General features: G+C 41.7%; 2 protein-coding genes across 2 annotated transcripts; both read left to right on the top strand.

The window, feature by feature from the left end:
* The first annotated feature begins 7,577 nt into the window (after positions 1-7,577).
* Positions 7,578-8,715, top strand: LOC102717563 (protein RGF1 INDUCIBLE TRANSCRIPTION FACTOR 1-like). The gene is made up of 3 exons (XM_006644169.1): positions 7,578-7,784; positions 7,953-8,198; positions 8,437-8,715. Exons 1-3 carry the CDS (start codon positions 7,596-7,598, stop codon positions 8,713-8,715), a joined length of 714 nt encoding a protein of 237 aa, XP_006644232.1. The 5' UTR covers positions 7,578-7,595.
* Positions 8,716-15,558: 6,843 nt separating this feature from the next.
* On the top strand, positions 15,559-17,576 carry LOC102717291 (exopolygalacturonase-like). Its single transcript, XM_006644168.3, has 3 exons — positions 15,559-15,921; positions 16,010-16,297; positions 16,389-17,576. The coding sequence occupies exons 1-3, from the start codon at positions 15,685-15,687 to the stop codon at positions 17,136-17,138; spliced, it is 1,275 nt and encodes a 424-aa protein (XP_006644231.3). The 5' UTR covers positions 15,559-15,684; the 3' UTR covers positions 17,139-17,576.
* Positions 17,577-18,023: the final 447 nt, after the last annotated feature.

Below are 18,023 nucleotides of genomic sequence, written 5' to 3'. Positions count from 1 at the left end.
GTTTTTCGTCTCTTAACTAGAATATCAGAAATGTGTATCTAAACTCGTATAATCAGTTCAAAAAAGATCCTTGACAGTATTGACTCATTTTTTTTTGATTGGTTTTGTGTCAACACCAAAATTTGGTAAATTTCCGTATTCGATTCGGATACGGAAAGGTGTAATCGCCTATAGAAATTTTATCCGGAAGAGTTCGAATTCAATAGGGAATCGTGAAGACTAAGGCTTGACAGCGTAATTTTATCTAGTAGTTAGAGTTAGTTAAAATTTTATCTTTAAGAGATTAGAGTCTGATCAGGACTTGTTTGTTTTCTTTTATCTATTAGAAACCGTGTTGTGCTATAGATAGAGTTTGTTATTTCTTTTTATCTATTAGGAGTCGTGTCCGACACGAACTAGTATCTACCTGAGGGTATAAATATGTATGCCTGGGGTCATTGTAAACTATCTACAATCAGAACAATCAAATTTTTGGCACGCCCAGTAGGACACGTGTGCTATTTTGCTCACAAACAATCGTCTGATTAGAAGCCGAAGATGTCTTTCGAAGAAGTCAATGTCAACAACTCAGTCACAATGGAAGATTTGACGGGAGAACAAAAGTAACTGGTGGAGCAGTCTGTGGCAGATTTTCAACGGTGTTGTCTTCAATCTTTCGTCATGACACCAGAGGGGCCAGTTCAGAAGATTCAACTCTCTAAGCCGATGGTCAAGATACTTCAAGATATAGTTCATGAATCACTTTGTCATGCCTTGTTCGATCAGTTTGGAGTTTTAATGAATACATTGCAAGATTTGATCAAGACAACATTCAATGAATACACCGCTCAAGGAATTCAACTCGGGGGGGCAGTATCGGTCAGAGGAATCTCATCGGTATTGGCGCAATGAAGACAATGCAAGGGTAAATGAGTTGGCTGATAGAGTTGTTGAGGTAATGAGGGAACAATTCAGAATCAGACAAAAACACAAATAGATCTGTATCGGCGACCGTATCCTGAGTGGTTCGATAGGGTTCCATTGCCATGCCGATACAGAATATCAAAATTCTCCTTATTTTTAGGGCAAGATGATGTTTCTACAATTAAGCATGTCAGCCGATTCCTAGCACAATGTGGAGAGGCATCGGCTCATCATACCTTGAATATTAGATTGTTCCCGCTGTCACTTTCTGGATCGACTTTCTCATGGTTTGCATCATTACCTCCAAATTCTATTAGAAGCTGGGCCGATTTGGAGAAACAACTTCATAGATACTTCTTTGCTGGCGTGGATGAGATGAGACTTACGAATTTAGTTCTGGTTAAGCAGCAGGAGGGAGAATCGACTATGGAATACATACAAATGTTTCATAATTTTTGCAGTCGATGCTATAATTTGAGCTTGAATGATGAACAGTTGGCGAAGCTTGCATTCAAAGGGCTACTAGAACCAATCAAAGACAAATTCTTTTGTCATGAGTTTGCAAGTTTGGCCCATCTCATTCAAACGCTATCGATTCGTGAAAGTCGATTGCAAGATACAAAAGAAGAGAAATTTTGGAGTCACCAAAGCCGGAGCGAAGAAGATAATTTTGAAGCATGAGCTCTCATACTTCAAAACTGGGGGGCATGTGTTAACACCAAAATTTGGTAAATTTCCATATTGGATTCGGATAAGAAAAGGTGCAATCACCGATAGAAATTTTATCCGGAAGAGTTCGAATTCAACAAGAAATCGTGAAGACCAAGGCTTGGCGGCGTAATTTTATCTAGTAGTTAGAGTTAGTTAGAATTTTATCTCTAAGAGATTAGAGTCCGATCAGGACTTATTTGTTTTCTTTTATCTATTAGAAACCGTGTCGTGTTAGAGATAGAGTTTGTTATTTCTTTTTATCTATTACGAGTCCTGTCCGACACGGACTAGCATCCATCTGAGGGTATAAATATATATGCCTGGGGTCATTGTAAACTATCTACAATCAGATCAATCAAATTTCGCCGCATTGCCACCCTCTTGTCCGAGGTTTTCAACTCCGGCAGAACTTAGCAGCTGACGCGGGGCTGCATCGCTTCGATCTCCGATGGAGGGGTAAGTCCTACGTTCTGGCGGGCCATGGTAATCACATCGGCTAGATTAGGACTATCTCGGTTTAGTCTGATCTTCTAATCTGGTTGTGCGATTGCTAGTTATCGTATCAGTTTCAGCTTGAGTTACTTCTGTATCTTGCGTTGATCTGGTCAACCACTTTGGGCGATCTACATTGGTTTGATATTTGCTATTTGACATATTCAATCTAGTACTGTCTCGGTTTAGTCTGATCCCGCCGTCTATAGCCGACAATCTTTGCCGATCTACATGTTCATTATATTTGTATTAATAAAGTAGTCGATTGCCTTACTGCATTATTTTACACCAATCGGCCTGATTTATTTAGATCGGTAGTTATTTATGTTGCATCGGCTTATGAGAATTACATGTAAGTTGGGTTTACCCGATCACAACACATGATTCATTGTTTATTCCAAGTAATTCGTCAGTTTATTTATTAGTCTTATCGATCTTCATGTTTCCTATAATTATATCGTGGCCGACTGCATACTGTCTTGGTTAAGTCCGATCTATGTATGTTTGCTTCGATCTGGTTACAGGGGCTCGTCAGATCGACTAAGCTTAATAGGTAACTTGGCGGATTACGTTGGTCTAATATTTAATTCAAGTCTATTTCTATCAAGTTTCTAGCCAATCCAAGCTTTTTACAGCCAATCATCCATCCTATTGGCTAACCGTTGCAGTATCAACATCCGATCGGCTGGATTATTAGATACCTATCGGCTCGATAGCCGATCGACTTGTTTTACTCTTCATCTTGTCAGTTGCAGGATCAAACTGACTAGCACACCCACGCACCTGCTAAGAATTTAGGTCCTACACTGGAGCTATCTAAGATTAACTCCTAGGCCTTCATGTGTGATACGTTGAATCACATTTTTGGCGTCAACATTTTACTGATGTGGTGTCTAGTTGGTCCCATATGTCATGTTTTTTTCTCTTCCCTTCTCTCCCTTCCTCTTCTCTCTTCTTCCTCGTTTGGCGCTAGCACAGGAGGCACGTCATGGCCGATGACTTTAATGATCATCCTCTGCCCGTGCTCGTAGTGGCCGGCGACACTGCTGATGAAGTAGAAGAGGCCCTACCAATCAAGCCTCACCCATTTGTCGCTGTTGTTGAAGAAGAAGATGGGATGCGACCCTAGACAACTGTCATAGTCATCCACCGTCACAACCATCACCGAGTCCTTAGTGTTCTTGAAGTCTGCATCGGTGTGCAAAATCATGGCGTCGCCGGCCATCGCGAATGCAACCACCAATAATTACAACAAAATTAAACTATCAAAACAAAGACTAATATGATTGATATATCAAGTCTTACGGACGCTGTCGATGAGGAGGAAGCGGTTCTTGGATGCGCACTCGTTGTACACGGTGGCCTTGTTGGCTAGTGCCATGGCCCAGCCATGCTCTCCACCGACCTCGAAGATGGTGTCGTCGGAACACTAGCCAAATGCGCCGAAGAGAACAGGAAACAACAAAAGGGTGACGAGGTGGTCAGTGCATTTCAGTTCCTTTCTCGATGCCGATCGATAGGAATAAGCGGAACGACACGGAGGTGGTGGAGGAGGAGGAGGACGGACCGACGGCCGTGGGGCTGAGGAAGAGGCAGAGCACGGGAACCGCACCGGGATTCGAGGGGGTAGGGCGCCGGAGGGGCTAGAGCCCTGTTGCGCAACCACTCGCCGGCGCACTCTACCTCATGCTGCTCTGCCTTCTCGCAGCATCTGTCGTCACGCAGAAATCCACCGCCCTGGTGGCAGCGCCGACTAGGGGTGTAAGTGGGCCAGCCCGCCAACCCGCTTATAGGCCAATTAAGCGGGTAGTCCACCGGGACTACCCGCTTAATTGGCCTATAAGCGGGTTGGCAGGCTGGCCCACTTACACCCTTAGCGCCGACCACCACGCCGCTGGCCTCCCCTCAAAGTAGACACCCGCGCCCGCTACGCCACTGGTCGCATCCTCTCCTCCCACCCCGGGACCGACCACATTGGCCCCCGCCGTCGCGCACACCACCCCGACTCCGGCCACCGTGCCCCCACCAAGCCACCAAGGCTCCTGCCCCGGCGCCCAAGGCCAAGGCCTCCCCACCCCAGCACCGGCCAAGAAGAAGAAGAAGAAGAAGAAGAAGAAGAAGAAGAGGAGGTCCAAGAAAAGAAAAGGAAGAAAAGGAGCGAGAAAAAAATTAAAAAACCTGACATGGGCGCCTCACCAGATACAGCAGCAAAACCAGCCAAAAAAATAAGTCAATATTACTTAGGGACCTTTTTTGAATGGATTATGCGAGTTTAAGGTACACAAAAACATATTCGCCTGTAAGTTCAGGGGCCTTTGGTGGACTTTCCCTTTTTAAACGAATCTTTGCATAGGAATAGCCCGAGTACGCCTATGACAAATTAATATAAATCCATCATTTTCTGGGATGTGTAATAGATTCATCATCTTGATTAAATAAATAAAATAACAGAGTCTTAGCAATGGATCGGAAAAAGAAAAACTCTAATGCAGCTGCAGGGAAGCAACAATTGCGGCATAGCCCATAGGCAGCACTTGAGCATAGCAACTCGCATAATCTTTAAACGACTCTTTGTCATAAGCACCATTAGCTTCTGGGAGACTGGGGAAAACACAAGACTGAGTGCATCCGCCATACTCAATAAGCTACACTGAATAAATACAAAACAATAAATGCATACTGGTCTACGAAGAAAATATAGGCTAATGGGATAACTTTTGCATAGGACTGTATTTACAAAACAATAACTTTAGCACAAGCAAAAACATTAAATAATCAAAAAACATTATTAAACCAACCACTGGCCAGTACTAAACCACACCAAACTAGTCACAACCAACACTAATATCGTGCTAAACCACATAATACCAGTGCCACTAATACCGTGTTAAACCACATAATACCAACTTAACCCATTTATCTTAACATTTTTTTCCAAGTTCATTTAATTATGAAAACAATGAAACTAATCATGGCTAATCTCGTTCGATCGCCCATAACCACAGTTATGGTTGTTTAAATAGTTTTACTCTAATTTGAGGTGTTTCTAGATTGGATTGGGTATCCATGTACCCTTGGAACCTCATTGTTTATTTAAGTAGTGAGTTAATCTATTGTTTAATATTTTGTATGTGGATGTCCTTTTGCCACTGCCATGTAGGGCCCACTAGGGCACTACTATATAAAGTTTAGATAAACTAAACCAAGATTTGTTGTTAACTATGGTTAACTACAAGCCAAGTCTATCCTATAATGAATTAGCTAAGATGTGTATCATTTTTACAATGAAATAAAAAATATACATGTTATGAATGTTGTACAAGTTGAAATGTCTTACATGATTGGTACTATGTATATCTAAGGTATTCGTGATTTGAAGTTCACTGTTTAGTACTATTTCCAAGTTATGCAACCTCAACCGCATCACAATGGAGTGCACATCTGGACAAAGCTAGTGTAATGCCCAACTCCAACATTGTTCATGAGGGACTTCACCATGATGCATCTACAAGACCATTAGAAAATCTTCTCTATTAGATTCACTAGTTACATATTAAGAACTTGTTGACGCTAAAAATAATAACAATGTATCACACACGTAGGCCTGGGAGTTACTCTAAGATCACTCCAGTGCAGGACCGAATTCTTAGATTTGTTGAGTGGATAATAATATGCCCGATCGGCTAAATCAAAAGTAGAATAATCACCAAATAGCTCAATCAACCAGTTAATATCAAGAGATCGGACCTAACCAAGAAAGCCTCGACTTTAACCAGCCAATTATACCGATTTAGTGCTTATCGCACATATAATCAGTAGCCGATAGGGAGCTAGATGTAGAATTCAAGGTAAATCGGACTAATATGGCAACTACTAGCATAAAACAATGCTGACCCATCGTACACATACTCGCGCTAAACCTAGAAGATCAAACCTAACCAAGACAGTTGAAGCCTAAATGTGATTACGCATCAAACTAGCAAAACATTGCAGCATACGAGTGAGTAAATATTAGACCGACGTAATCCGTCGACTTACTTATTAATCTTAACCGATCGGACGAGCCCCTACAACTAGATCGAACCAAACATACATAGATTGGACTTCGGACTTAACCAAGATAGTATGCAGTCGAGTACAATATAATTATAGGAAACATGAAGATCAATAAGGCTAACAAATAAAACGATGAATTACTTATGCTAATGTTGGGTAGAACTCCAGCGATAAGCCCTCACGAGCACTCGACTCAATCTAATGATACAAACTTGACCAACTAGATTGATCCGACTAAACCGAGACAGAATCCAGCCGACCAAGCTCATATTACCAGATCGACTAAAGGAATTCATGAGGACTTGATCGAGATCTATCACTACTCCAAACTATACATAGATTAAAGCAATAATAGAACTCAAACTACTGAACAGCTAGGCAGGAGATCGAACTTAATCGAGACAGTCATGTCCTAGCCGATCGACGAGTTTGACGAACTTGAACTTACATTGCGAAGCTGACAAATCTCGCGCCAAGTGCTCAAGCAGTCGGGAAATTTGGCGATGCACCGAAGTTGTGTATTTGAACTGATTGATGATTTACGATGGCCCCGGGCACACATATTTGTATCCTTGGGTTTTAACTAACCTAACCAGATAAGGATCCATACTAACAACTAACTATTTACATCCGGACTCTAATGAGATATAAAACCCGAAACAAACTCTAAGATAAAAGCTAATTATTTTAAACGGACTCTAGATTAATACCAAATCTATCTCTAAACCTTCGAGCCCAATTGGACTCCACTTCCCTGTCCGATTCAAACTCTATCGGCTGGACTCGTACTGTCTTCAATCTTTTCTCCCAGCCGATTCCCTTTTTCTTGTCCAATTCGGTCCTTAATCGCACTTTAATCCCTAACGGCAATTTGCCAAAATCTAGCGTTAACTGAACTACATAACGGCTAAAAAAACAAATATGCATTTTGAATAAAGGTCCTATGAAGTGCATCAATTATGGAATGCCATAATGTATCGAGGATGCATGCAGAGCCTCCCATGCCAAAGATATTTTATAGATTTGTTGTTACTAAAGTTTGTTTTTTTGTGCGTTAACGTTGTATTCATAAAAGGCAGTGCTTCTAAAAAACAATGTTGCATGCAACTCACATGACACTTGGTACCACTGTAACGTATATAAAGCATGCTAAGCATAAGCTGTCATAGCCTAGGCGCACCGTTCACTAAGAATTTACAGCTATCTACTGAAGTGAGAAATGCTAAATATGTGCTTGCTCCAGCTTCTCAAATTCAAGACTATGTGGTCCCAGCCTTTTTTAGCCCACAGATTATACAAAGTACCTTTTTGCGCCAGTGGTTTTGCTTAATATCGACGCACATTGCCCGTTGATTTATTTCTATAAATATATGACATCCTTTCACTTGCTTACAACATACGACTAGTTACCTTAGAATTCTTTCGTGTCTACGATGAAAGGAGAATCTGCGCCTCCATGGCTAGAGCTATTGCTTTCAACAGAGTTTTTCACCGCTTGTACCATCCATCTCCACTCCCCTCGCAATGAATGCAACCTATTTTGCATCGATTGTGAAACACCACAAGCTGCCTTTTGCTATTATTGTCGTTCATGTCATCATTCTTCGCATCATGTAATTCAGGTATGTGTAATAGATATTTGGTATCATGGTGCACAAAATTCTTTAGGTATCATCATTTTCGCAGATGTTTTACAACTATTATTCATAAATAAATTTTATCTCAGAATTATGATTTTTAATACACTAATATAGAAGATGATATGACCAAATAGTTGTTTGATCTTTCAGATAAGGCGGTCATCGTACCATGATGTCGTGAAAGTATCTGAGTTAGAGGATATCCTTGATATTAGCAATGTACAAACTTATGTGATCAACAGTGCAAGAGTTGTGTTTTTGAATGAGCGCCCTCAGTTACGTGGTTGTGGTGCTTCAGCAATAAAGTCATCCTCCTCGTCATCATCATCTTATAACTGTGAGACTTGCAGCAGAGTCCTTCTTGATGCGTTTCGCTTCTGCTCTCTTGGATGTAATGTAAGTTGCAAACATATTACATAAGCGCTATGAAAATTAATATCAAAATGCAATTTAATACATTATTTAGTATGTGGATGATTAAATGCTTGTTGATCGGTTTAAAAAGTAAGCAATACAAATTATTTCCCTTTGTTTGAATATGTTTTGTAGGTCTGGAATAGGCAAATATGTATTTTCACATGTTTTTGGATCATAACACTTCACTCACATGTTGTGACATCAAAACTTTTTATAGCTTACAGGCATGAAAAGAGATGATGGGATAGTTGTGGCTGAAAATGGTATTGCTTGCAATGATAAGGACATTGACAATGGTGGTAACAATGGTACTACAAATACTAGTTGCAATGGAAAGGACATAGAAATTGGTGAAATCAATGGTACTACTACAAATAATGCAAGTGAGGATGAAATATGTAGCGGTGCTAGCGAGGACAAGGAGATGCCATCATCAACAAGGGTTGTTCGTCGTCACCGTCGGAAGGGAATTCCTCGCCGTGCACCATTTTTCTAATGGAATGCTCCTACTTGATTTTATTCAATAAAATAATAAATGTACTGTATGTGCTGATATGTCTTCATTGATATTTTGTTGATTGTATTTGGGAACTTTAGATCTCATATGAGAGGATTTGAAGACTTTACCATTGTTGGTTTGTTGTGTTATGATAATATTAGATACATTAAAAATTTGATGCTATTATAAGCCTGTCATAAATATAGATTTAATGGATAATTTCTTATGGATGTTGCTATTTGACTTATGTTTGCTATTATTTATGTTTCAATGGTTCATGTTACTAATCTCTAGGTGTTTGTGACATGTAAACTATTTTAGTAGTCAATGGTCTCTTTCAATTATTTTTGTTAGGTTTCTCAAAAGTATTTATTTTGAGGCACACCCAAACTATTGTTCAGGACAACCATCTCGGTTCATCTTCAACCTATAATGAGTGAGTTGGCCTATTCCATCTACGACATAGGATACACATATGTATTAAATATTAACTAGTTATGGACCAAAGCATCCGAACATAGGGGTAGGCATTCGCTTAGACCGATCAATTTTGTGTTGGTCTTTGGTTTTTATGTGGATTTACTTTATCAAAAAACTAAGGACCAAGTTACCTTGCAAATTCTTCCGATAAATTCATCCTCGGTAATGACCGAGATAGTTTACAGAGTAAAACCCCAATCCAAATTTCAAAATAACAGTTCGAGACTTTTTAGTAGCCGAACAAGTGGTAGAAAGCAATAGTGTTATCTTGATCTATCGGTAACAAGCAACCAACAAAACTAATGGACGAACAACAAAATATAGGCACATATTCAGACTTCAGTTACTTTTTGATATCCTAGATGGCTTGATGTGTGGTGGACACATGGGTCAGACTGGCCACAGTGGTGGTGGGAGTTGAGGATGCTAGAGGAGGGCAACCAATCTCAATGGTAGTGAGTGCTGAGATGCCCAAGGGCAAGCCCGAGGTGGAGGGATGTAGGATAGCATGACAAATTAAGCAGCTGGAGGTGTTGGGATGGCTCGGCGGCGGTGGCATGATGCACGCAACAGCGCACAATAGAGCGTCGGGTGCGAATGAAGGCGAGCGACAATTGCTCGCATGTGAATGGAGAGGAGGGTAGGGTGAAAGAATTAAAGAGGGAGTTAGGGTTTTGGTTGTTGGGCTGGTGGGTTATTATTGGGCTTCGTAGAATTTTTTATTGTTTGGGTAGTTCGGTTAATCGAGTTCAGTAACCAAATTGACTGAACAAAATTCAATTATACAGTAGCTGAGACCGAACTATTGACTAAAATTATCGATCTCGGTCTTGGTCCTGGTCTTTTTGGTTTGGTCTTTTTTGCCCACTTCTATCCACACCAGCTATAATTTTAGGATAAAATGTTTAGTTGTACGGTGATTAAAGCACTATTTTTCGTAACAAAATATATCGATTAACATATTTCATAAACCTTGTCTAAACAATAATAAAAACACATGCTGTTTGTTGTTGTCTTAAAAAACATAAAGCCGATTATTTAGATGTTTTATTTGCTCCCTTGTATCTCTAGATTTTGAGCAATTTTTAGTTCTTTAAGAGGAAACCGATGGTACAAAATTTTTCATGTTAATATGGAGTACGAAATATGGTACCACTTAGCACCCACTAAAGTACGTACAAAGATATCTTGGAAGACATATCGGAGTTTCTAACTTTTCTATGTTGGAGAACATACTCTTTGTAAGAATAATAGTGTTGAGCATGGCGAGTATTATATTGTTGACATCTATAAAGCATGCCACCATGAGCTCTAGATTGGCGAGATCCACACACGCAATGCATCCTCGTTGTGTAAACGACCATGTCAAAAAATGACAACATTGAGCAAAGAATGAGGGAGATGTTTAACAGAAGAGCATGACAGTCCTTTGTTATGGCATGTACCACCTAATTATCAAATTCATGGCCATCACCCAATGTATATAATCTATGATACCCTTTTCATGGTATCCAATAAAAAAAATCATGATCATTCATGTAACAACCCAAAATTTCCCCTAGCCTAAATTATAATTAAAAAGGGAATAAAAATTATTTTTTCTTAAGTCAAGAGTTAATTAAGTAAAAATAAAATCATTTAATTAATTGGACCCAAAGACCGCAAATACTTTTGTTGTATTCACTATGCTAAAAAAAGATTAACATTATGTACAATAGACACTACAAACAAAATAGATTAAAATTTCAACTAATAAAAGTCGTCTAAAGTTTAATTAAATTCCACATACCCTTTTTTGCCATTTTCCTTTCTTTTTCCTTGGCCTTAGGCTTCCTTTCTCTCTCTTGGGCCGAAGCCAATGTTCACTTGCGTGGGCCGCAGCCCAAGCCGCCGACCTGCCCTCGCCGTGGCCGCCCGCCCCTTGGTCATGCGCCTCTCTCTCCCCTGCCTTCCTTTTTCCTTTCGTGTACAAATTCCCTAATCCGTACTATCTTTATTTCTTTTATCTTTTACTTCTTTTTTATAAGGAAAGGTTTCTAATTCGGTAAGGATTCTTCGTCCGAACTGGACTTTCCAATCTGTCTCTAACCATTGCTATATAAGCAGTCCTAGGAGGAGCTGCTTTAGCGCACCATCCTAGCCACCGCACTCTTCCCAGCCATGAACAACCCCTCTCCGACTACTTGTGCCACCGCCGCAATGCACCGTTGCCATGCATAGCCACCGGTTGCCACCCTAGCCCATGCCCACTGCCCCAGCCATTAGTTTGTTGCCACTACACCCTAGCGCAAGTCGTTGTTGAGTTGCTGATTTGTCGTGCGAATTCTCTATTTCGTACCTGCGAATTGGTCGTTCGTGCAACAATTCTACAAGTCATTTATCCTATCATTTTTTCCACTCGTATGTTTCTTGACTTGTGAGACAGATCAGTATTCACTATGTGAATCCGTGATTTGTGCTCGTTTCTGATTTTGTTCGTGTGAACCCGTGTTTCATACGAGTTTCAGTATTGTTGGTACGAACCGTGAATGGGTCGTCATGCGAATCTAGTATTTGTGTGCTAGTCAGTAATCTATTCTATCGATAGTGATGTTACTGCCTTCATGAGCTGTTTTGCTTTCATTGTCGGGATTCGTTCAACAGCAGACACTAGTGCAGATCTAGTCTTCTGTGACGATCCGTCACATGACTAAGCCCATGGGCCGTCACTAATAAGTCATCCGTGATGGGCCTAAATAAAGACCGTCGTAAATATACTCGTACAAGGTGGACATATCTATACCCCGTCACCGATGATACTCATATGTGATGGGCAACACTATAGGCCCGATTGGGTGTCATCGGTGACGGGTTCAAAGGGAGGCCCGATTGAGATAAGTACGCGGCCGTCACAACACCCATAGTAGTACTTGTGCCCGTCACGGAAGACACTCATCCGTTACGAGCTTGATGTGTATGCCCGACAAAGATGTGTTACCCTAGGGTTTTTTCAAACCTAGATCTGTACGTACCTCTGTAGCTCACTCTCACTCTCTCACCTCTGTAGCTCACTCTCACTCTCTCGGACATGCTGCCGCCACCGCCGCTGACTCGTCCTCCGTCGTCCCCAAGGCCGGCCCTCCGACCGGCGCCGCCTCCTCGTCCACAACGCCGACACCGCTTCCTTCTTCCCTGAGCAGGAGTCGTTAATGAGTATGCTCATTGTTAGGGTAAGTCACATGTTCCCTTTTGTTTTTCAGCTTTCATCTGCGTCGCCGTTTAAAAAGTCGTTAACTCATTTCCAGGTTTAGCTAAGAAAACAATAGAATTTCTAAAATTCATAACTAACTAATCCGAAGTCGGTCTAAGCACATTCAAATTGTAGAAGATCAATAATTTTATTAATAATCCTTTAAAAACAGTTTCTTTACTGTTTAGTGCCCCAATATACTTCTGTGAATATTTTAATTGTATGATTTATATTTCGGCGAAACCGAGGGTCCAGTCTAGCCCAAGCTTTCCCCAGACAAGTCACATTGCAATGAATGTAGTTTGTGTTATAGTGTTTTACTAAAACAACTAAAACATAAATAGTGGTGGGGTGTGAGTGCATGGTTTTGATGGTTGTGCTCATGGCAATCGACTAAAACTATGCTGAGAAAATATTTGTGAATTTTGTGGTTTATGGATTTGGTGCATGATCTCCAGAGGGCCTTTTAACATGCACGCATCAATTGTGCATAACATGATAAGTCAAACAAGCCAATGAATTGCACCTCACTACAAACTAGTAGTACTGTACGACATATGTCAACGCTCCTTGGTTCTAAGCGTACGTGACTGTGTGGACTACCCGGTAAGCAAATGATTAACCACCAAACTACGGCGTCTCTAAGCTTCCTAGATGTTTAATTTAATTACGCGCAAAGGAAAATTGGACTAGATCTAGAAACTAGAAAGGTGGTGCATGTTGGAGGTTAATTTGTGGGTAGTCCAGGATCAATTTGACTAGGTCCTAGATATTATTTACGCGTTTCATCCGTGCATGAGAAGGTCAAGCCGCTCTGAAATTGTGTTGGTATATTTTGTCAACGTCAAAAGACTCTGGAAATTGTATGGGGCTTCAATACACTTTTGGTCGTTAACCTAGCAGCTGGTAGAAATATTTGCCATCACATTATGTTTCCATTATCACACTAGTTTGTGTCTTCGTGCATTGATTAAATTTATGCGGTCTCACTCTGCGGATATTATTTACTCAGTAGGTTGACTTAGGAAATAGGAAGTTTAATCTTAGAGGGACTCGACTCTATGCCATTAAATTTGCCCGGTTCAATAATTTACCATTGATGGCATCTCTTCCTAATATATACCAAGCGAGTTTATTAGTTGTTATATACTCCCTCCGTTTCACAATACAAGACTTTCTAGCATTGCCTAGATTCATATGCATGATAATGAATCTAGACGTATATATAGATTATATACATTCATCAATTGATAAATTTACACAAAACTAGAAAGTCTTACGATATGAAACAGAGGTAGTAATATACTATTGGCCCATGTATTTTCTCCTAAATATGCCGAAATGCCATTATAGATATACAATTTTAACAATGGGTTTATTCTATTATAAGTTTAAAAAAGAATTAATATTTTGGTGTAGCCTCCTTGCATACTATAGAAGTTTCTATATATATGATCAATGTTTGTTTTCATTCCCACTTTTATAAAACATATTTTACTGTCATATGGTATGTAGAATACTTTTTGTGCTGCTATTATTAATTTTAATCATCTTTCATATGCTACATATAAGACTTTTGTGCTATTATCTTTTCTATAAGTGATTCCTCTCTCATACAAAATACAAATAATTCTTAAAAAAGAACTTGAAATACATAAGAAAACTTCTATGTCGTTAAGAAGATTACATTAAAAATTCCTTAATTTTCTGAAACTTCTATTGGCACTAAACAATTGTCAGCTCTTACATGCATATAAGGGCATTTTGGGTATTTTTGAGAAAAATATAGCCTAATGGTACATTATATAAAAATTAGTGAACTCACCGGTATATTATAGAATGTGACATAGCCAATGAAAAAAATATTCAACCAGGACGAACTTTGTGACATATAGTAGATTTTCTCCTAATTTTTATCTCCAAGTGCATGTGATATAGCAAGAGTTATATATCTTGAATAAAATAAATGGTCAAATGTAGATATATCAACATGTCTAACAAAAATGTAAGGAGCAGTAAATAGTAGAATTCTAACTCTCATCGGTTGAATAATATACAATTTGTCTGTCCAATGCAATCCCGGTTACAGAGGTACCCACCTTCAGGTCCACTGTCGTCAATGTCCCTTCTAATATAGGTTATAGGTTGTCCTTCCGTCCGGTGCAAAAATAAAAGTATTTTTGCCATTATTTCTAAACTGATCCTATTATTTTTATGAGAGGACCCTTACATTTTTATTGAGCATGCATATGCCATTTAGGGATTACAATGGATCATCAACTCATTGCATTTCCTCCGGTCAAGAACTGTTAAGAATTTAAGACTGACAATTCAATGGTATTCTTAGCGAAAAAGCCGAGAATATTTGAAAAAAAATAATTTATAAATAAACCTTTTATATACATATGTTTAACGATCTAACTTCCAAGGCTAAAAAATAAACTTTGGTGAGAAAAACCCCAAAATTAACTCTAAGTTTAATGTTAAAATTTAAATTTTGGTTTACAAGTATAATTAACTAAAAACGAAAAAATGGAAGCTTAAGTCGGCATACTTTGCTTACCACGGTCTCCTTTACCAAAAGGATCAATTCAAAATGGATTTTAAAGTCTTGACCGTCCCTCGTCGTTTTCATATCACCTAAATAGTTTTAAGAATTAAAAAGCACATATTAATATATGATATATTACTAACAAATATAGAGTAAAAAAAAGAGTTTTTTTAAACATCTTTGGGAACATTCCTGAAGTTACTTTTTTTTAAGTGTAAAACCATAGTACCTTTAGGTACTTAGAACTACTGTAATTTTAAAACTAAACTTGGTACATCTAGTTATTTTCTCCATGATCATAAATATTCTCACAACAAAAGCAACAAATTAACTCCGATGAATATACATACTTATTAGTTATATTTTTCTATAATTTGGTTAAGTCAAAATTGAACTTAAATATTTATGTAATGATATATCATCTAGCAATATCTTTCTCATTTTCTTAAGTACCCTCCCTATCCCTGGTCAGGACCATTTGTAATAACTACCCTCCAACACAGCATTTGGAAGAGACAAAGAGCTGCTCCGAGAGAGATCAACACCAAAGAGAGACCAACCTGTCCTGAAAATAGCAGAGCCCCAAGACCACCATGCCTTGAACACAGGAAGCGGGCCTCCTCCCCCTCCCCAGTGGGCAGCAGCTTATCTTTCTCCGGGGCTTCTTCCCCCCATCCCCCCCGAGGAAAGAAAACCCAAAGAAACTATGGCCACCATGGACAACGTCGCCGTCGTCGTCAGGGCCTTGTCCATCCTGGCGGTCGTCTGCGGCGCCGCCCACGCGAAGAGGCCCGCGGTGCACACGAAGGAGAGCCATGCTCCCGCCGCCGCCGCCGCTGGTCCTGTCCCGGCGGCGGCGGCGCCCGGGACGACCGGCCACCCGGCGACCTTCGACGTCGTCGAGCTCGGCGCCACCGCCGACGGAAAGACGGACAGCACCAAGGTGAGTCGCCTCTCGTGCATGTGTGGGTTAATTTCACCGGTTGCCCGGCCGCCGGCGAACGTGCAATGATCGATCATGCGCGCTGCAGGCGGTCCAGGATGCGTGGGAGGCGGCGTGCGGCATGGCAGGGGAGCCCACGGTGCTGATCCCCGAGGGCGAATTCCTGACGGGGCCTCTCAACTTCACCGGGCCGTGCAAGGGCCACGTCACCGTGCAGCTCGACGGCACCCTCCTGGGCTCCAACGACCTCCCCAAGTACAACCAGGGCAACTGGATCGAGATCCTCAAGGTCGACAACGTCGTCGTCAACGGCTCCGGCACGATCGACGGCCAGGGCGCCGACGTCTGGTCGGACAATTACACGGTCTTGCCCAACGTAAGTGCACTACGTACGTACTGCGGTTGCGCGCATTAGTTAGTTTGGTACAAACCGATACGTTGACACGCGCGTTTCATATGGCATGCAGTCGCTGGTGCTGGACTTCGTGAACAACGGTACCGTGTCGGGCATCAAGCTGGTGAACGCCAAGTTCTTCCACATCAACGTGTACAAGTCGACGGGCATCACGATCAAGAACGTGACCATCACCGCGGTGGCGGACAGCCCCAACACGGACGGCGTCCACATCGGCGACTCGACGGACATCACCGTGGCCAACTCCTCCATCGGCACGGGCGACGACTGCATCTCCATCGGGCCGGGGAGCGACCACATCGCCGTGCAGGGCATCAGCTGCGGGCCCGGGCAGGGCATCAGCATCGGCTGCCTGGGCCGGTTCAAGGACGAGCAGGACGTGACCGACGTGACGGTGCGCGACTGCGTGATCCACAACACCACCAACGGCGTCCGGATCAAGTCGTACGAGGACGTGCTGTCGCCGATCACGGCGTCGAAGGTGGTGTTCGAGAACATCCGGATGGAGGGGGTGGCCAACCCGGTGATCGTGGACCAGAAGTACTGCCCCGAGAAGACGTGCATCGACAAGAAGGGGAACAACACGGTGACCATCAAGGACGTCACGTTCCGCAACATCACGGGCACCTCCTCCACGCCCGAGGCCGTCAGCCTGCTCTGCTCCGACCAGCTGCCGTGCAGCGGCATGGAGCTGCTCGACGTCAACGTCGAGTATGCCGGCAACGACAACAAGACCATGGCGGTGTGCGCCAACGCCCAGGGCACCTCCAAGGGCTCGCTGGAGGCCCTTGCTTGCCTCTGATGGACCACCACCGGCCGGGGATGCTATCTATCTGTAGTTCTGTACCTGATGCATATTCTCTCTTCCAGTAGTATCGAGGCCAGTTAATTCTGTCTTGCTATAGACGGGCAGCAGATCGAGACTGCAGATTGGTACGGTGCTGCATTTACTTATTAGCCAGAAGACGTGATGATTGCATATATATGTATCTCGTAGATTATTTTAATGTGGTTAGATGAATTTTACTGCTCACTGATCGAGAGTGACTAAGGTTAATCTTGTTTTAGGCCATCTTATGTATTTTATACACACATTTTGATCGTGATTGCTGCTGCGAACGCTTCGGTTAAAAACCCAGTTGAAAACCATCGGCATGTTTCAATCATATTAATGTTTATGTGGAGTGCTTTCGTTTATATGTATAGATCATATCCATACGACACAATCATATTAATTTGCATTTTCAATGTCATGATTTATTTATAGAGTAAATTAAATTTATACATGTTTATATTTTTCAACGGGATCTTGGAGCTAACGGCAAAATCATTTGGATGCAAAGAAGATTTACGATGGACACGAGTCCATAGGAAGAAGTATGTGATTGTAAATTCAAAAGTGCAAAACAAAATAAGTCAGGCAACAGACGAAGTAACGGCCCAAAATAGCGATAGTCCAGCCCAGTACTCTCGGTGGAATGAATCCCGGGCCCCGTTTCCCTTTCCCTTCCGGCTGCCGACGAGGGTGCTCGAGCTCCCACGGCTTCTCCTTCGGCCGTCCCGTCCCGTCGGCGTCAGATAATTCCGACGAGGTGAGCACGTGCCGATGATGCGTCTAGGGCTTCCCTTGTATGCCCTGTTTCCGTGGGTGCTCTTTCTCTGGCGTGGCCTCACGTCGTTTCCGGTC

The sequence above is a fragment of the Oryza brachyantha genome, chromosome 1 (genome assembly GCF_000231095.2).
Source record: "Oryza brachyantha chromosome 1, ObraRS2, whole genome shotgun sequence".
In the NCBI taxonomy this organism is placed as follows: Eukaryota; Viridiplantae; Streptophyta; class Magnoliopsida; order Poales; family Poaceae; genus Oryza; species Oryza brachyantha.
This window is presented reverse-complemented; position numbering and strand designations above follow the sequence as displayed.